Consider the following 20,877-nt stretch of genomic DNA (forward strand, 5'->3'; position numbering starts at 1 on the left):
ATACTAAACATAAACTGATGAAAGGAATGTGCAGGTATCAGGGGTCAAAGTCCACATTGGGGTGTTTGCGACTGCCAAAATGGTGAATCGTAAACTTTACATAGTGCATAGTAACTTTACAATAGTCGGTTGCTAGGTTTACTAAACGCGCCCTTCCCCATTCCAAAAGGTGGTTTACCGGTACTTCAACTCTTGAAATTTACTTTTTGGGTACGGCTATAAATAGCTGACTGAATACGGCTGGGTTTTTATACAGCGGCGGTCTTTTTTCGGAGTGAATAATTCGACTGCCTTGAGCAAGGCTAACCAGTCCTGACGTCATAGGGAACACAGTGTCAGGTACAACATGTTTGTATATTTTATAGTGGTTTGGGTATTGTGTGGGGCGTGACATGGTTGTATACAGTGCTATTCATTTGGTAGTGTTGGCACATTATGATTATTGTGTGATCGTTCGAAGGCCGAGTTTGAACTGTGTGATGTCAAAGCTCGTAGTTCCTGATCAGCTGTACAGTTGCCATGATGTACTTTGAGTTTTGTTGAATGCGGGATTCTTCTACTTGCTACCAATCAAGGCTTGACATTATTTACCGAAATTAGTCGACACGCTGACATTATGATGGTGTTCACCCTGGTTTCATCATCGACTACCTGTCGGTCACCACACAAAGCCGATTGTCGCTACAATGAGTGAATACTGTGTATGGCATCGTCTTCGACCACTGTCGAACATCTTCCGCATTGTATGACTGTCGACAGTTCGACACTTCTCTTGACTTTGGTTACAATGTCACCACCATGAGTGTTGTTTGGAATAACCAATACTGCATTTTGAATGTCATACTTCGCTGAAATGAAACATTCTCGTGAAAGTGACTCTTCGGTACACATCTGTCTTCATTACACATCAAAAATACCTTACTGTTTTAAGGCAACCGGATAAGCAAGACTGTCGAACTTTGAATGTCATAATTTGCTGGGAGGATATAATCTCGGGACTCTCTGGTGGGACCCTCTGGTACGCATCTGTCGACAGTTCGATACATCTGTCTTCATTACCGTCAACTCAAACAATTTCCTGTTTTGAATGGAACCAAATAAGCAGGAATGTCACACTCTGAAGTTTGTCTTGTTGGTGCATCTTTTGAAACGGACTCTGCTAGTATTTAAACTTGAATCAAAACCGGATCCAAATCAATTGGACGTGAACAGCTTTGTGTACCGGTATTTTCTTGGAATTCGCAGGTCGAGTTGGTACTGACAACACTCACCATAATTTTGGAATTATGCTGGTTAAAGTATACATGATTGTTAGAGCTGACAAGGTTGTCGCATACAGTGTTCATAACTCGTGTGATCAACCATTCATAAAATAGCAACCTGTAGCAACCTGTGAATATTTGGGCTGAATCTGTTGTGTGAGTCAGGAGCAAGTAGTGCAAAACCACGCACAATCTCCAACTTATTTTTCTCAACCGAAACCAGCTGTTTGTGTAGGTTTTCAGAAACAGTTTTTCCGAACATGACTTCGTTTAAGAGGGGAAACATTTCACATAACAAAATGGCTCTGGTTTGCACTTCATAATCAGTCAGTTTAGATTAAACTTAAACAAAGAATTTTGTTTAATCCTTATACCAATCCCGTAAAATACCTCTTATTTGTAATCAGCGTGGGTACAATCATATGTAGATCAAACAACCAATCGATCTGGCTGATGATGCTTTGTGTTGCCTCATTGTTTTAAAGGCAATGGACGCTATTGGTAATCATCAAAATAATTATTGTTATACAAAACTTACTTGGTAACGAGCAATGTAGAGCTGTTGATAGTATAGACCATTGTGAGAAACGGCTCCCTCTGAAGTAACGTAGTTTTTGAAACAAAAGTAATTTCTCACTCAAAATAATCAAATATTTCAGGCCTGAAGCCATTTGAATCTGTAGGCACACACGTTTATGCAACAAGGGTGTTTTTCTTTCCCTTTATCTCTCAACTTCGGTGACCAACTGAGTCCAAATTTTCACAGGTTTGTTATTTTATGCATATGTTTGGATACAACAAGTGAGAATACTAGTCTTTGACAATTACCAAAGGTATCCAGTGCCTTTAAAAGTATAGCTACTTAGTATTCCACCCTTGCGGTCACCAGAGGAAACAGCTCAAGGGAAGAGTTCCTACCGGATATACCCCAATCAGATCAACCATTGTGGGCAAAACACGACACTGATAAAAGTTTCCGATTGTCATATCTTTATTAGACTATTATCACCGTCAGTTTTATGGTTTTATCTATTGACATTTTAGAGTGGTGGCAACATTATAGCAACACTCAACATCACCCCTATTGCATCTTACATGGTGTACTCTCCTAAAAGCATTGCTGCTGTGCTGGAGAGGGTGCTGGGTTGCAATCCAATATTGTGCTCTGTGCTTGTTCTGTCAAGATTGTTCTTATAAGAAGGTGACACTGTAATTTATACTGAGAGAGGTTTGAATTCCATCCTTCTTATAGCTGGCAGTGCTTCTCTCTGGAACCCTTGCAGATGTGTTGCAGTGATTGAAGCCAATGGTAGCCCGTTCAAACCCCACCCCGAGTCAAGCAATAATATCGTTTTGAAAAATTAATGCGTCAGACATTTAACATGTTGGTCTAGTGTCTTTATGATTCCATAGCAGAAAATAGAGAGAAGCTTCAAAGATGATTCGAAGGCGGTTGCACACTCAGAATCTCCTCCTTGCCGGTCTGTTGTCGTCGATGGCGCTGTTTATCTACGTCATGATGACCTCATCAGGTGGTATCTACGACTACGACGCCGATTTCAACATGCACATTGGAGTACATGTTGACACCCTACCGGACAAGAAGAGTACTTGGAGAGACTGGTGGAAATCTAACACCGTGTTGGACGAGAAAGTCTCCGATAAGTACAAAGAAATGAATCAATCGATGTACAGATACGCCATTCCACGTGACTACTCATGTTTTTTGAAAGATAAACTTCAGCACCCGGAACTGCCGGATGTCCACTCTGTATTCGCAGACCCGATCGCTGGTTCGGTGGTTTTCGTCGGATTGAAGTTCCGAAAACATGAGTGGCACAAGGAATTATTTCTGTGCGAGTTTCCAGACGGGAACCAGACTATAAGCGAACCAATCATTGACGATAAACGAAGCTTTGGTTACATGCCTCAATATGTAGTTGTGATCACGTGTCATCTTCCGGAACGCTACCGCTGGAGGGCGTACTTTCAGATGACCCTTCGCAGAGCCGGGAGCGAAAACTCCTACACAAATTTGACCGTGTGCACATCAGGTGTCACGCCGGAGAAACAGTACCGACTTGCGGTGTGCACGATGGTCAAATCATCGGACAGCTTCATCCCGGAATGGTTGGATTTCCACCGCTATGTGGGAGTAGAACACATCTATATCTATGACAACGAGAGAGAAGATGTAACAAAACTACCACAAACAGTCCATGAATATGTAAAGCAGGGCTTCGTGACTGTCATACCCTGGTCACACAGTGTCTCCCATTATAAAACATACCTTGAGGTTCAGATCGCGCATGAGAACGACTGCATCTGGCGTCACAAGCACGACGTTGATTGGATGATGAAGATTGACGTAGATGAGTATATTCAGCCAATGGACGCCAAGCGCCCTCTCATAACAGATTACCTCCAAGACGAGACTTTGCAAAATCTCGCGGGACTACGGATCCAAAACTGGTTCTTCGGGCACCCAGAGTACATCACGCCAATCGGGGATTCAGCCATTACGCGTAACCTTTGGCGCTCAAAAGAACCAACACTTCAGAACACAGGACATGATAAAAACATCCTACGGCCGATTAATGTCCACTATTTTAAAATCCACAATGTAAAGCTTGGGGGCAATGTCATTTCTGCCGACCCTTACACTGAGCTTCGAATGGTTCACTACCGCGTGGATAACCCAAGGGCAATACGATTCGCTTTGCCAGACTTTAACGTCAGAGACAAGTCAATGCTTAGGCTCAGAGACCTTGTAAGAGCTAGTAAACTAAACAGATATTCGTAAAGAAACGATTGTGTAAGTTTACTATGCATGTTCGGGTAACGTAACGCGAATGGGTGACTTTTGGACGATAGGTGGCAGCAGACTCCATTGTTATTGGTAATGTGCGCATGCTCAAAACAACGGAAACTGTGGGAATATACCTGATAAGTATGCTGCCATCTAGCGTTCGAAAATCTCCGAATACTGTTTACTTGAGAACATTTGCAGGAACTAAAAATGTTGAGCACACTATACTACTTTTGCGTAAAGCCAGTGTATGGGCACTATTGGTAATTACTCAAAATAAGTATTAGCATAAACCTTACTTGGAACGAGTAATGGGGAGAGGTTGGTAGTATAAAACATTGTGAGAAACGGCTCCCTCTGACGTGGAGTAGTTTTCGAGAAAGCTGTAATTTTCCACGAATTTGATTTCGAGACCTCAGAATTAGATTCTGGGGTCTCGAAATCAAGTATCTGAAAGCACACAACTCCGTGTGACAAGGTTGTTTTTTCTTTCATTATTATCTCGCAACTCCGATGACCGATTGAGCTCAAATTTTCACAGGTTTGTTATATGTATGCATAGTGCTGAGATACAGCAAGTGAGAAGAGTGGTCTTTGGCAATTACCAATAGTGTTCAGGGTCTTTAAAGGCCTTGCATATTTATTTACTAAAGCTTCTATACCAATCCGTGGGGCATATCCTAATAATGTATACCTATGTATTTTATTTCGTTGGTAACATGTTTCTGCTGAGCATGATTGTGTTAAGCTAAAGTTAATACAAGCTACAGTAAAACTAGGCATGTACAATCTTAGGCACATAATTGCATAATGTGTTTCAAATTAGCAGTTCACTAGACTTGTGGACAGTCGAGCCATCAGTTCGCGCGAGAGCAGTGATCTCGCGAGAGCACTATCTTAGTGCGTGGGGCCGATTTAACGACTTGTCCACAAGTCCAGCAGTTCACGCGTGTACGCGCTTTGCACATCTCTCAACCAATGATAGCCTTTAGTCACTAGTAAGTGCACATTTCATCAAACATGGTGTTTAATGACGTCATGTGCACTCCATCTATTCAAACCCTAAGCATCTATAAGTGGTGATGTATTTAAAATACCCATCGGCGTTTGCAAAGATAATTCAATTTTGTATTATTATTGTTTCTGTTTTGAAATTAGTCTTGGCCTCAAGATGCTTGCCTCTGTAGCAGTCGTAGCAGTCCTGATCGGGGCGGTACAACTACACGAACAGCCAGTGGTGCTGTGAAGCAGTTCGTGAGATGTGAGCGCCCTCTTGCCGCGACTCTGTTTATAAAACTGGGCCGTCTTGAAGTCAAGGCTACTTGAAGGATTCGTAATCATTTGCTAAGTTATAATTATTTTGTAAGGTTTTTAGAATCATATCATACAAAAAGAGACATGTAAATAACTTTCTATGAAATGAAATAGATTAAGTTTTCGGATTGTCCATAATATAATGTGTGAAGTATCATGTATGTTTTTAATTCTTTTTTTCACGTTGCTTAGATTGGAAATGCTCCAACACGTTTGTCTTTTTTTTTTTTTTTTTTCAGTTAAAAGTATACACATTTTTATTTCCATACTTCCATGAAAAATATCAACAATTATTACTTGAAGGTATAAAACATTGTGAGGATCGGTTCCCTCTGAAGTAACATAGTTTTCGAGAAAGAAGTAATTTTCCACGAATTTGATTTCGAGACCTCAGAATTTGACTTTGAGGTCTCGAAATCAAGCATCTGAAAGCACACAATTTGTGCGACAAGGGCGTTTTTTCTTCCATTTTTTTTTCGCAATGTCGGCGACCAAATATTGAGCTCAAATTTTTACAAGGTTGAATTTATGCATAATATTGAGATACACCAAGTGAGAAGACTGGTTGACAATTACCAATAGTGTCCAGTGTCTAGTAACAGATGAAATACATAGAGTATGGGGCCGTTTTAACGAAACAAACAAACAAACAGGCAGACGAACATGAGACATGACACAACGAGTTCATAATAATTATTAGCGAAAAGATGCAGAAGAAGCGGTATATAGGTTAGTAAACTTGCACCAAGCCACCCCGAAAAGCCAAATTTGCGCGATTACTTCTTGCGGATAGCCCACCCGGGTGTGCTGGTGCACATTTGAACTCCGTCACTATTATTTTATTTGCTGAAATCAACGTTTTTTTGTCAAATTATGACGTCACTTTTGGACCAAAAAGGTTGTAATAATTCCCAAAGTTTTGCGAATTTCCACACAGGAAAATTGTTCAGGATGCTTAAAGACATCTGGACATTATTGGTAATTGTCAAAGACCAGTCTTCTCACTTGGTGTATTTCAGCAATTATGCACAAAATAAAAAACCTGTGAAAATTTGAACTCAAAAAGGTTTACGTCCCGATTGCTCCGCGCCGTGGGAACCATAGAACAAGCTTCCATTACACCGACTCTCTGAATGCCAAAATTACGTCGATTTATGACCTTTTTACGATTTGCATCCATAATCTGAATGCATAATCTTTCTGTCATGATACTCATGAGTAATTGTACACACAAATATTTAGATTTGGTTCAGCAAATTGGCTTTTCTACAGCTGGACGTGAAACATTGCTCCATGGTAAATCAAACTCGGAAGATCACGTGATTGTAACGCAACTCTTCGTTTTTTAGTTTTTTTTTAAATAATGCCCGAAAACGGCTAAATTTAATGGTTGTCTTTTTAGCAACTGCTCTTCTTCGTTCCTGTGGAAGACCTTTGCAGTCACAGTCTTGGTCTAAAAATTGTAACCCAAACGCCCAATGAAGGCGGTGTGTAACTTTAAAACCATACATTTATCTATATAATTTTGCCTACCTTTCCTTTACAAAGGCTACTGTATGTACGGTGTTCTTTTTTGTTTTTGTACGCGGCGACTTTTTTCGGGCGGCGACTTTTTTCCTCTGGCGACGACTTTTTTTTCACTCGGCGACCTTCTTTTACGCGGCAACTTTTTGGGTTTGTTTTTTTTTTTTGCTGCTTTTTATATTTTTTACGCGGCAAGTTTATTTATTTATTTATTTTTTTCGGCGACTTTTTTTTTTGGCGTTTTTTTATATATTATTTTTTACGCAACAACTTTTTTGTGCCTTCCGTGTTGTGATTTTGTTTGAGGGGTTCTCCTCCTGCAAGTCATTCACGCGCAAGCTCCTGGTGAAATCTAGGGAGTGATGTGCCCCCCTCAGATGTTGGAATTTAAGGCCTATTTCAAGTTATGATGCAACAACTTTTGCTATCGGTAATATCGATCTAAAAAGCAACATAATTATGGCTTCGTATCACAATTATTTCTGCATATGTTTATTTGATGTTCAGACTGCGTTTCATCCCAATCATCACCAGCATCGTGGATGATCCAGACTAGAAATTTTAAGGGGGGCAAATAATAATATTAAAATAACACGTTGCCTTGGATCGGACGAGTTGCTCTATAAAAAGCGTTTGTAAAAAAAAAAAAATGCATAAAAATATGGTTAGAAAGATGTTTTAAAAGTAGAATACAATGATCCACACAAGTTTGCCTCGAAATTGCGAGGTTTGCCTTTTACTGTGCGAACCATACACGGTCAGCCATTTATTGGAGTCAAAATTTTGACTCCCATATGGCAGACCGTGTTCATAAGTCGACGAGGTAAAAGGAAAACCGTGCAATTTCGAGGCATGTTTGTGTGGATCATTGCATTCTACTTTTACAACATCTTTTTACCCATGTGCATTTCATAACAAACGGCTAAACACGCTTTTCAAAGACCAACTCGGCCGATCCAACGCAACGTGTTCCTTTAAAGATCGAGCATGCAATTGGCCCGAACGCGAAGCCTTACACGACCTGGGATCCGGGGCCCACTCAGTGACCGGGGGAAATACAAAATTAATTTGCATAGATGCTCGTGATGTGGTATTGGCCAATAAACAGACATATGAATGAACCACATAAAGCCTTTAAATGTGTGCAGTAGTAGAACCTTTCGGGTTTAACAGCATCTTCGGGTGTGAATCTATGACACGAATTTTTAGGGCAAATCTGTCAATAGTGAGCAGGCGAGTGTAAAGCCTTCTGCGTGGGTCCGGGCCCGCTGAAGGGCCCGGTAAAATTGTGCATTAAGATGCTTTGTGGTGCAATCTTAGGACAAGAAAGCGGTGTCACTTCCCGTTACCCCCAGGATTGATGCCCATCGGGACACTTTGTATAGTTGAGCTGGTCAAGAACACGGGGGGCGTTTGATTGTGTCCCCCACCCTTCCAAAGTTGCTATAGCTTTACAAGTTGCCTTCGACAAGGCCCTTGTTCAGTCAAGAAGAGTTAGCTATGGATTTATATAATGTACTCTTTTCCAAAGATTATTATTACAATTATTATTCTTTGTAAGAAGCACAATAATAGGCAACACCGTGAACACTATGTTCGTCTGATAGCGCCCTCTTTTGAATCAACTTCCTTAAAAGCCTCAGACGGTGAAGAATGTCATCATAAAACAGCCGTCTGCCCTAAGTCATCCACGAACCGGTGTCTTTCCAAAACTGTATTTATTGTATAAAAACATACGTATTAAAATAATTTTATATTTTCATAATAAAATTATTTGATAATATTGTTTAATATTTTTAATTATTTAATTGTAAAGTAAGTTTATAAATGTATATGAAAAGATTAAATTTAACATCTACAGGTATTTTGAAAGGGCTTGACCTCTGACATGCAACAAGCAACATGGAAGAAATCGGGATCACAGTTTCTAATAAAGACAAGGTACAAAATTTTTAATTTTTGTCTAGTTCTTGCATAAATAAATGTAAATTTAGTAGCCTGCTTGATACAAAAACATAAGGCGTACTTTTATATGAATTTGTTTCTTCAATGATGTTTTTTTCTGCCACAAAAGGTGCGTTTTGATTGTCGGGCAAAAATGCCTTGTCACTCAACAACAAACCGAACGGCCATAACGGCGACACACGACGTACATACAAAAATGTGCAAGAAAATCTAGCATTGCCAAAATTTATAATAGTTTTAGCAGGACGTAGGCCTACTTCTGTATACATTATTTTACAACAGCATTCATAAGTAAATGGGTTAATACTGCCAGTACAAAAGTAGAACACACGGTTTTAACAATAACCTAATTTTAGATTTGGTATTTTTCGACCCGTATTTTTTAATTAATTCTTTTTAAAAAAGTTTTTTTTTTTTAGTTAGAATAAGTTCTAAACATACACCGAACCACGAAGCTCGCACAGGGTACCAGTATGTACACTTTTTGCACACAGCCGTTTACATACTGGTACCCTGTGCGAGCTTCGTGGTTCCGTGTATGTTTTGTACACAAATCACGGATCGTACCTGCCCTCTCGTGACGCATTTTCGCAAAACGAGGTCGGGTAATTTTCAATTATTGTTGGCAGAGGAGTAACACGTACAGTAGATAGGGAATCTGAAATTACGGTAAGAATTTATCATTTTTAACAATTTTTGAGATTGTGGAGTGGATTCTCTGGTAAAAAGAATACACATTGATACATCAAAGGACACATAGAGCCTAATTTTGGCGAGATTAAAAAAAAAAAAAGGAGAGATTCCTGATGCCGAAATTCATTGAACCATGGGTCGTTTAACGCGTGAGAGATATAAACCTATGAGGTTACGGGAGACGATAGCCGGACGAAACCGAAATAGTTCTAGGAGTAGGTGGTTAATTCATAACTATTTTAAAAACAGTTTTCAGAAATGAATTGGGCGCTTTTGCCACAATTATTTCGAGTTTATTTTGTCCAAATAATAAACCGCTCAAACGAAACACTCAAACAGACTGGGTAAGTTTAAACTAGTTTTAGGTTCAAACAAGATTAATTGACTGCAGTGGGGTTTGAACCAACGATCTCCTGTGCGTACTACACTAGCCCACCTTGTTGAGCTGTTAATGGCTCCGCTTTTAACATCGGTCTCATCACTGTCACCATGATTACAGCCCACCTTCGATACATGTCTTAAACGCTAAGTTTTCAAAGGTCGCAAAATGCGTGGTAGTTTGATTGCAAACTTCTCCCATTTAAAAAAGTCCTATACTACTCCAACATACCTCATTTTATTCCTGACATTTGTGGAATTACTATAACACATAACAGGGCTTACTAAATGATGACTTTGTCCAGATGTGATGATTTGAAAATTGGTCCAAAAAATCGTGTACAAAAATTACACTTAACGTGACATGTTCTTGGGCGCCGCCATGTTTTAACTACACTACCATGTCCATTTTGTTTGATTTTACAGGATGAAGTTCCTTCAAGCACAGGATCAAGACCAACCACAACAACACCATCAAGTATCTTAGATACGCTAGACACAGATGACCTTTACACAAGATTCAAGGTAAGGGTCGAGGACAGAGTTACAGGTTTTGCTGGATTTCTTTCTGCTAATAGACAAGTGGGCAAGAACACGTGCGCAGAACACGTGCGCCTCTCCAATTCCATTCTGCACAACTCTGCCGCGTGCGCCAAGCATACGTGCACGCATGTCGGACCTTAATTTGGCGGACTTTTGGTTGCGCAATGGGTTGCGATGGTCAATATGTAATGGGGCGGAGGCGGGGCTTAACGGATCGGTCTATTAGGCCTATCATTAGTATCAGTGTTGTAGCCACCGTGGGCGGTGCTGGGTGGCATGCCTAGGGGTAGATTTTACAAAGGGAGTCTTAACTAAGGACTACTCTTTAACTCGTTCTAACTCGAAAAAAAGATAAGTCTTTCAACTCTTTGTGAAATCTACCCCAGGACTCACAGTTTTTGCCCAGCACTCTGAGCAAAATGCATTGTGCCACGCAAAAGAGATTTCCCCCTAGAATAAATCAAAATATTGTTCACTGTGCATTGATCTGAGACACAGCTAATGATAAGGAGTACCAAAATGTCACAGGGAAAGAACACCGTCAAAAGGCCATTCGTCTTATTGCATGACCCTATAACACAAACCGTTTGGAAACCTGGCATCATGTCTGTCAAAGCATGCCCTTCAGCAATAACGCCCCCAAAAATTAAACAAAAATAAGTCAAAGCTCGTTTTAAAGGGAAGGTACGCATTTGGAAATTACTCAAAACAAATATTAACTTAAAAACTGACTTGGTAAAAAGCATTGGAGAGCTGTTGGTAGTACGTGTATAAAACATTGTGGGAAACGACTCCCTCTGAAGTAACATAGTTTTTGAGAAAGAGGTAATTTCTCACTAAAATAAGAAAAGACTTCTAGCAAGAAGTCTTTTATTCTGATCTGAAAGCACACAAATTCGTCCAACAAGGGTGTTTTTCTTTCATCATTTTCTCGCAACTTTGATGACCGATTGAGCCCAAATTTTCACAGGCAGGTTATTTTATGCTTAATGATGGGATACATCATGTGAGAAGACTGGTCCTTGACAATTACCAAAGTGTACCTTCCCTTTAATGTTAGAGCGCTCGTAAGAGGATTTTAGAGGATTTATGACTGTCGTGGAATTAAACTTCCAGTCAAAGTCAAAAGACAAGCGCCCACATATATTTTTTCTTGCCCCTCTTCCACAGAAACTTCAGCGACAGATAGAATTTTACGAAGTTCAAGAGGAGTACATCAAAGATGAGCAGAAGAATCTGAAGAAGGAGTTTCTTCATGCTCAGGAGGAAGTCAAACGCATCCAGAGCGTTCCTCTCGTTATCGGACAATTCCTAGAAGCCGTCGACCAACACACTGGCATCGTTGGCTCAACAACAGGTCAGTTGCTCTAAAGCAGGCTGGGCAGGGTTCAAATTTGGGACAGTGTATGCAGTGTAGAATACTTAGCTTCCTTAAAACACCTACAGGCGATTTCACATAATGCTAGGATTATAATCTTATCTCAAGTTAGTTAAGACGAGGAACTCACCCTTACTTAGGATGGGTTCAATGCGTTGTAATGTCTACTGTTACAGAACTCGTCTTAATTCCTAAGATTAATCCAAAGTTAGGAAGAGTTTGGTGAAATCGACAGCTGAATCCTTCCCCGGGTCTTCATGCAGTTTGGTGTAACTTTTTTCAAACCTGAGGCTTTGAATTAACCCATGGCACACACAGCAGTTTAAACGATTGATAATGACCAGCAGGAGCTGTTTAAAACCGGCTGGCTTCGCGTGTTGGGCGTGCACGAAAGGCAATTCATAGCTATTAATAAGATCGCGTAATATGTGTGAACACGCACAGAATGTATGTTCACCACCCGACGAACACTAAACATTTTCGCAAAAGATTTCAAAAATTTGCAAAATTCGCCAAATAGCAATGGAAACAAGTGGCAGATTGTCTAAAATTGTGAAACTGTTTTGCCTGTCAACAAAAGGGTATTTATGAATGGGAATAAAAGAGTAGTGACTTGTTCTTAAAGGGTGGCTGCAGTGTTTTTTTTAATAATTTAAACGATTAAACATGACTTTTTAAGCCTGAAATATTTTTTTGTATTTTTTTTTAAATGCGCAAGTATTTTAAAAATGGTTTTCAAGAGATTAGGGGAACCCACCCCGCCCCTAAAAGGGAGCCTTCATTTGCATAAACGTGATGTCATGTCGGTCACCCGAGCCGTCGGGCCCCCTGGCTGTGTGCATATAGAGACGTGTGCACTGTGTGGCTTGGTACCTAGGCACGTGTAGTTAGGGACCAGACTCTTTTTGCCGACGATATGTTTGAATTCCCGTCGTGACGTCGATGGTAGGGGGGGCGGTAACAATCCACAAAAGGGGGGGCATGACTTATTCGCTAATTATGCAAGTGAGATAGGTCGGGGGAAAAACAAAACACATTTTATTGATGTTCAATACATATATCAGAAATAAATAAATGACAGCAAAATTAACTGTTTTATTTGAATTCACTGCAGCATCCCTTTAAATGTCTGTTTTTGTCTTCGGCTCAGGCTTTATCACACAGCCACGATCCTGCCGGTTTTAAATGGCCGTTTAAGAACTTGTTTCTACCTTTTAATTCCCTTATTGACACACTGATTGTTAATTGACATATATATTACATTGAGACAGCTGCTACATCAGTGATGTTCAAACTTTGGTTCATAAAATAGACAGCAACAAAATGTGAACCCACGATTGTGGCTGCACACACGTGCATTAAGTTCAATATACTATTGTTTCTGAAATAGGAACTTTGAATGGCTGTTATTTTCCCGCTTCCTTCTGGATCCTTCCCTTAATCCCTTTCCCCTCTCTTTTTCTATAAATGGATATGTATTTGGTTGTTCTTGTTTTATGCCTCTGAAGAAGGTCCGGTTTGGATCGAAAGCTACGGCCATCTACCCTATTTATTAAATTCAATATACATTTGATATTTTCAGGGTCCAACTCCTACGTCAGAATCTTGAGCACACTAGACAGGGAGTTACTGAAGCCAAGTGCCTCTGTTGCCCTTCACAAACACAGCAATGCGTTGGTCGACGTCCTACCACCAGAGGCAGACAGCAGTATTACTATGCTTGGAGCAGGTATGTTGGGAACATGCACGGATTGATTTCTCCGTTGTTTTTCTTTTTTTTTTTTACTTAGATCAAATTCATAACAAAATGAAGATAAAAGCATATGGAATTCTCCAAATTGCAGAGTGGTGCTTTTAAAGGGTGTATGTAACTTGTGTAGGACATAAAACACAATGTCCACAGATTTACACCAAACTTATACAGTTTGAAGATAATGATAGTAGAAAGCTTCTCTGAAAATACTACGTGCTGAGGTGCTGTAGTTTTTGGGAAATGTGTTAAACATTGTCATGAAAATAATTTTCGACTCATGAGACGAAAATTATTTTAAGCATTTACAAACGTATTTTCATGACATTGTTTCACTCATTTCTCAAATACTGCAGCACCTCATCAGTAAGTAATATTTGAAGGGAAGCTTTCCACTGTCATTATCTTCAAACCCTGTAAGTTTAATGTAAATCTATGGACATTTTGAAAAGGTACCCAAATCCTTTAAAACCAAAGATTAATGTATGTAAGCAGGCTTCGTACCGCTAGCTTTCGTGCTCACACGCTTTGCGCTCGCAAGCTTTGCGCTCGCAAGCTTTCACGCTTTACGCTCGCAAGCTTTCACGCTTTGTGCTCATAGTTCAGGTTTTTTTTCAACAGCCTATTACATCCCTGAACATGGGAACGAGGGAGTTGGATTTGAAACTTAGCATGTTGGGTGAGGTTTGCAGTTATACCATGTGTGAGCCTCTTTTGAGCAGTGTGGGGGAGACTACTCCAAAGTTTAATGGCCTCAAAAGAGAAGGTTTTTTCATCAGCTGATGCAGGAGATCTGTAATGAATTTTGTTCTTGAACGTTGCTCTCTTCATTTCAGATGAAAAGCCAGACGTTTGTTACTCAGACATCGGTGGTATGGACATCCAGAAGCAGGAGATTCGAGAAGCCGTCGAGCTCCCACTGACTCACTTTGGCTTGTACCAGCAGATCGGGATCGATCCACCTAGAGGTGTCCTCATGTACGGTCCCCCGGGGTGCGGTAAAACTATGCTGGCCAAAGCTGTAGCTCATCATACCACTGGTGAGTAAACTCACAATAATTTAATAGACCCTTTTGAGGCTCAGAGATGTTTATGTTATATTTTGATGTATTTTTGTATCAATGGTAAATTTTTAGTGTATTTTTATATTACATATTTTTAGACACGCAAAACCAAAACGAATTTCACTGTTCAAATATTTGTTTTTTTACAAGTGACAATAAAACATTCTTCTTATTATTCTTACCCCTTGCATAACGCAGAATGCTACACGGGCGCTGAATTCATGCCCACATTTTTACTCACAAGCACAAGGGACAGCTATTGTCCAATCATTTGCCTCCTGTAAACCCCAGTGACGACGCTTTTTGACCCCAGTGAGGGCGCTTTTTTAACACTTGACATCACATGCAAGGGGTCTATACTAATAGTAATAATAGCCATTGGTAACGCGCCATATCTGTCAACTTGACACTTCTGGGGCAGTTTATACAAAAAATGATATTGGAACTACAGTACAGTCTTGGCATAAATAAAAAAGCTATAAATTAGAGTTATCCAAACAGAGTTAAGCGTTGACAAAAGGAGAAGTTTTGAGTTGTGATTTGAAGTTGGTGAGGGAGGCTAGGAGGGAGCGAGTTCCAATGGTGTGGCCCTAAAACAGAAAAGAGTCGGTGTCCCCAAGGAAGTTGTTTCAGCAACTACTTGTCCAACCTGATCTCATAGGGTGTCTGATTAAGGAAGGATTCTGGGAAATCTTTCAAGTTCGGAGTTTACAGTTTATGATTCTCGCTCTTCTCTCAATCGCTTCTCTCCACCCAGGGGTAAATGGGTACCTGTGAGTGCAGATAGGTTCTTGTGATTGATTTAGCCGAGCAGTGCATTTGTTGCACAAGGCTGTATACTCCCCAGGGAGCTGAGATGGTTTCAGGAATGATTTAAGGCCCAGTGACCAGGGGTAATGAATGTGAAGTGCTTTGGGATGCCCTTCGGGCGTGAAAAGCGCTTTGTAAAATCTAACTATTATTATTTATTATTCTCTTTGCAGCTTCCTTCATCAGAGTCGTGGGCTCAGAGTTTGTCCAGAAATACCTCGGGGAGGGTCCGAGGATGGTTCGAGACGTCTTCAGGTTGGCTAAGGAGAATGCTCCGGCCATCATCTTTATCGACGAGATCGACGCCATCGCTACCAAGAGATTCGATGCGCAGACAGGAGGTACATAGATCCTGGTTTGGTTTTGGGTTTTTTTTTTAGGCGGGGGGGGGGGGGGTTGGGTTTCTACAATTAAAATAACATCTCTAGAGCTTGGACGCGTAAATTCAATTCCATCTTATAGTTTTTAATAAACCATGGTATCTAACCAGAATTTCTTCGGAACAGGTAGTAAAGTTTTAGGGAAAACAATAGATATCAGGTTTTGTTTTTTTCGTTTTCGGACTCATTTTGGATGGCAATCAAAATAACCAATGGTGACTTTTGTGAGGTCTTGAAATGCAGAGATAAACTGATTGAGCCCTTAAGAAAATAATTTCACTGCCTGTAAGGTACTTGATTGCAAGGGGCGTATAACTTTTTTTCCAAAAGGGGGCAAAGTTTAACAGAATGTTTTTTTTTTTAACTTCTTTTTCAAAAGCAACTTGCTAATATTTGTTTGTTTTTTGTTTATGATTGTTATAGCCGATCGAGAGGTGCAGCGAATTCTTCTGGAGTTACTCAACCAAATGGACGGATTTGATCAAACGGTCAATGTGAAGGTACGTCAAATACAGAATTCTGAAAAAAAATCAGAAGAACTTAAATATTTCAGTGTTGAGAACTAAAGTTACACACACACAACGCTCTGTGGTGCAGTCACTGTGTGGACCTTCCTTTTTTCTATACACTTAAAGGCAGTGGACACTTGGGTAATTATTCAAAATAATGGTTAGCAAAAAAACTTACTTGTTAATGAGCACATGAGAGCTGTTGATAGTATAAAACATTGTAAGAAACGGCTCCCTCTGAAGTAACATGGTTTTTGAAAAAGAAGTAATTTTCCACAAATTTGATCTCGATACCTCATAAATAATAATAATAATAATAATAATAATAACAATAAGGAAAGTTTATATTGTTAATAGTGCTCAAAGCGCATGAAAGGAAGAAAAAAGAAACAAAGCAACAGAGGGAAAAGGGAACATTGGGAAAACAAAAGAAAAAAACAAACTAGTGAAAAGCTGTTTGAAACAAATTAAATTTAATTTGTCTTTAAAAGTGTCCACGGTGCCACTATCCTGAATGTGTGATGGCAACTGATTTCATAGGAGTGGTCCAGTGTGTGCAAAGGACCTGTCCCCCAAGTAGATTTTGAGGTCTCAAAAATAAGCATCTGAAAGCATACAACTTCATGAGACAATGGTGATTTTTCTTTCATTATTATCTTGCAACTTCAACGACCAATTGAGTCCAAATTTTTCACAAGTTTTTTTTTTATGCATATGTTGAGATACACCAAGTGAGAACACTTTGACAATTACCAATAGTGTCCAGAGTCTTTAAGGAAAATCATATTCTTCAACACTATGAATAATACTGTTTGTACATAGTCCCCATAGTGTTTCAAGTCCCTACATTATGTGGACTTCTTTTATTCTCCGATCCACACTTTGTATGTAGCCTTAGATCACACCTGCATGACTTTAGTTACTAAGAGAGGTTTGCCGTAACACCTAAAATATTTCATTTTAGAGTAGTAATGGTTCTGAAAAGAAGTGGTGGTAAATAACTTAACGTTTCAAGCAGTATGCTCTGATTATCTTCAGGAGTCGCTAACCACTGGTTCTTTTTAGAACCAACACTACTCAAAAATAAGATATTCACATGGTGTTACCCTAAACCTCTCTTATTTGTACTCCCACCATGCAAAGTTTCAAATCCTGATTATGACTTTTGTTGTTTACCTACCAGGTTATCATGGCGACGAATCGAGCTGACACCCTAGACCCCGCCCTCCTCCGACCAGGTAGGCTCGACCGCAAGATTGAATTCCCGATGCCGGACAGACGACAGAAGCGTCTTATCTTCAGCACAGTCTGCATAAAGATGAACCTCTCGGATGAAGTGGATCTTGAAGATTGTATCCTTTGATATTAATATTTAGACCAGAAATCTGTGGGTGCGTTCGATTAGCTTCCCGGTGAGCCCCTGACAAAAGCTAATCGAGCGATCACTGGCCCTCTCGTTGTGACGTCATGCACCTCGGGCCAGTCCCAAGTGACCCACTCTACAAGCAGGGCACTGGAGGGCTGACCCAGGTGAGCCCCTGGAATGACATCAAAGCTATTCGAACATACCAGGGGCAGACCGGGGTCGACCGGGGGAAGCTAATTGAACGCACCCGGTGTGTCTGTCTGTGCTGTGTACGTAAATAATAGTTGTATGTAATCAAGTGATATGTGTGTACTATCCGTGTGAGTGGATGCAAACTAAAAGTTACATCTGGCAGCAGGCCTGTATGCTACATTTTAAAAAGGGCAAGGGCACCAAGTCATTTTCTCCTTGGTAAAGGGCACCTTTCTATGTCCAGGATTTTGTAAAAATAGACAACCTATGACCTGTTGATGTCCCTTGAGTTTTTCAAAAAATACTGAGTTTTTCTTAACGGAATATTTTTGTTCAGATGTTGCCCGACCAGACAAGATCTCAGGTGCTGATATCAATGCAATCTGCCAAGAGGTAAGTTCTCATCATAGAGTTAAAAACTAGAGGGTGCACTGGCCTATATACGCGGCCCGGCATGCGCGGATGCGGCCATTTTCTAAGTTGAAAAAACAGCATCGCGTAGCATTCAATAAACACAAACTCCAATGTGAACTTCATATTCAACGCGCGTACAGAATGGCGCGCTTGTCTCCTTGCGGTCCCCGTCTCATTTGTGCAAGCAGCATCACCAGTGCGCCCTCTAGTTCTTATATATAACTCTATGGTTCTCATTAGAGTTGTCCTTTTCTAGCCTCCGGCCTGGTATGTAAAGGTGTGAAACAAGATTGGACATTTTTTGAAATTTTTTATATGCAAGTCTCCAGACACACAAGTCCTGAAGGCAACTTCAAGGTGTGGGCTTCAATTATTTTTGTCCAGAGGCCATTGCCACCTACTCTCACAGTCCATACGGATGTAGGCTTGGGTATCATCAATCCGAAGCCTGGCTGGTAGAGCAGAAAGCACTACCTCCCCAATTTTATGTAGCAAGTGTCACAACTTGGATTCGAACCCACCCTCTGCTGATCAAACACCAGAGCTTGAATCCGGTGCTCTTAACCGCTCGGCCACGACACCGCCAAGATTGGTCAAGATAACATACATCGTTGGATAATTTTACTCAGAAAGCTTACTGATTATGAAGCCCATACTAGAACCAGTTCTTCAGGGAGATATTTCCCTCTGAAATGAAGTGGTATACAAGAAAACTGTGTTTGAAAACCTGAGTAGTCTCTAATAATAATTGTTTTATTCTTGTACATGCCAATGGAAACTAAATTTCTGTGTGTTTATATAAATGCGGACAATAAAATATTCTAATTCTAAATTTTAAATTTTAAATGAATCAATGTAAGATCAGATTCATTGAAGGATTTCCCAATAGTTATTTACGCATAGTGTCCCTAATCCATAGAGTTTCGATTGCCATTTCAAGAATACCCTGGGATTTTACCGCGAGACCGGAGCAGGGGTGGCTCCCCCCTGGGGTATTCCCATTTGCCGGGGCAGACCGGGGGTAAAGCGGTCATAGTGTGAACAGGCCAACTTTTATTCCTGGGGGTGACCACAGGGAAAAGAGTTGTGTGAAAAGGGCTTTTTTAGCTATTGACAAATATCCCACTTAATTACTGATGAGATCTTCCCACTGTGTTGCTTCCCTCTTCAGGCTGGCATGCAGGCTGTCAGAGAGAACCGCTACGTCATCTTGGCCAAGGACTTTGAGAAGGGTTACCGTAACAACATCAAGAAGGACGAGTCAGAACACGAATTCTATAAATAGTTTCTTTAAATTATGTGCCACCACTTTAACTAAACAGCGTTTTGGGGAGTCAAGAGTGGCTTTCAGTCGAATGTGTAAATCACCGGTCAGACCCAGTTTGATGCGGTGTCTAGTGTTTTAACGCTACATACAGTGGTGTCTTTTTCTGCCTTTCATCTCTGTGGACCCTGGTTCGAATCCCACTCCAGACCAGAGCCTTCAGGTCGGCTCATCAGTAGTTTTTTTCCCTACCTTTTACCTCTGTGGACTCTGGTTTAAATTCCACCTCAGACCGGAGCTTTCAGGTGAGCTCATCAGTGGTGTCTTTCCCTGCCTTTCATCTCTGTGGACCCTGGTACGAATCGCACCTCAGACCAAGGTGTGTGTGGTTTCAGTACCTACCTGATTGCAAGGGATTGCAAGGGTTTCCTATCACATCTAAGACTCATTTCTTCTTGTTTCCTACCCATCCTGTTATTGGCGCTAATTGTGCTGTTGGGTGTGTAGTAAATTAATACGTAGTAAGGACCTGAGAACAAAAGAAGTCTACATTATTTCAGGACTTGAAACACCGTGTGAGTCGCTGCTTGTTTAATTAAGGGAATAAAAGGGTAGCGATGAGTTTTAGACCCGAGCCGAAGGCAGCGACCCTGCACGGCAGCGACCCTGCAAGGTTTTAAACAGATGTTGGGTCTATTTCATACAAAATGTCCACTATTAAGTATAATTTGTATGAAGTAATTTAGTATTACAGATAATTGTAAGAACCCAAAAGCTATATAGTATGTCAACTGTTTTTGTTGCCAGGTTAAAACTCGTCATGTTTTGTCAATATTTTGAAATAAAACATTCTTCACTCAAATAGGATTGGTTTTATTTTCTCAATTTGTTCTTAATTTTGGGAAACCCCCAATTCCCTCGCCAACTAACTTCTGAAAGCAAAAAGTTGATATGTTGAAGTGTGGACTATTGATTGAGGCAGAGAGGTTGGGGGGGGGGGTTGTTACAGGGCAAGTGATGGCCTTTGTTTCAAGAGATGTTTTCGCATACACAAACCAATGTACAATGGACTATCTAGAAATGAATAATACAACAGAGGGTGCTGTGGCTAGTGTTATACAGCTTGTTTACTTGAGTCCGAATGTTGTCGTAGAACCAAGACTTGGCAGTTGGTGGCTTTCCTGGTTATACAATCACCAGACCGTATTTTCTTGTTAACAGGAGAACACCTCCCCCCCCCCCCCCCGCCTCTCCCCCACACC

The 20,877-nt window shown here is 40.5% G+C and overlaps 2 protein-coding genes across 3 annotated transcripts; both read left to right on the forward strand.

Annotated features, from left to right (window-relative positions):
* Positions 1–251: 251 nt before the first annotated feature.
* Positions 252–5,516, forward strand: LOC139951880 (uncharacterized). 2 transcript variants are annotated; one of them, XM_071950959.1, is made up of 2 exons: positions 252–339; positions 2,679–5,516. In XM_071950959.1, the coding sequence occupies exon 2, from the start codon at positions 2,701–2,703 to the stop codon at positions 4,063–4,065; it is 1,365 nt and encodes a 454-aa protein (XP_071807060.1). In that variant the 5' UTR covers positions 252–339; positions 2,679–2,700; the 3' UTR covers positions 4,066–5,516. The 2 variants fall into 2 exon arrangements, with proteins under 2 accessions (XP_071807060.1, XP_071807061.1); XM_071950960.1 differs by lacking the exon at positions 252–339 and adding an exon at positions 363–1,493.
* Positions 5,517–8,797: 3,281 nt separating this feature from the next.
* LOC139951881 (26S proteasome regulatory subunit 6B) lies at positions 8,798–20,477 on the forward strand. Its single transcript, XM_071950961.1, has 10 exons — positions 8,798–8,850; positions 10,372–10,470; positions 11,659–11,845; positions 13,449–13,595; positions 14,453–14,656; positions 15,664–15,831; positions 16,294–16,370; positions 17,563–17,731; positions 18,275–18,330; positions 19,523–20,477. Exons 1-10 carry the CDS (start codon positions 8,812–8,814, stop codon positions 19,634–19,636), a joined length of 1,260 nt encoding a protein of 419 aa, XP_071807062.1. The 5' UTR covers positions 8,798–8,811; the 3' UTR covers positions 19,637–20,477.
* Positions 20,478–20,877: the final 400 nt, after the last annotated feature.

The sequence above is a fragment of the Asterias amurensis genome, chromosome 19, assembly GCF_032118995.1.
Source record: "Asterias amurensis chromosome 19, ASM3211899v1".
Taxonomy (NCBI): domain Eukaryota; kingdom Metazoa; phylum Echinodermata; class Asteroidea; order Forcipulatida; family Asteriidae; genus Asterias; species Asterias amurensis.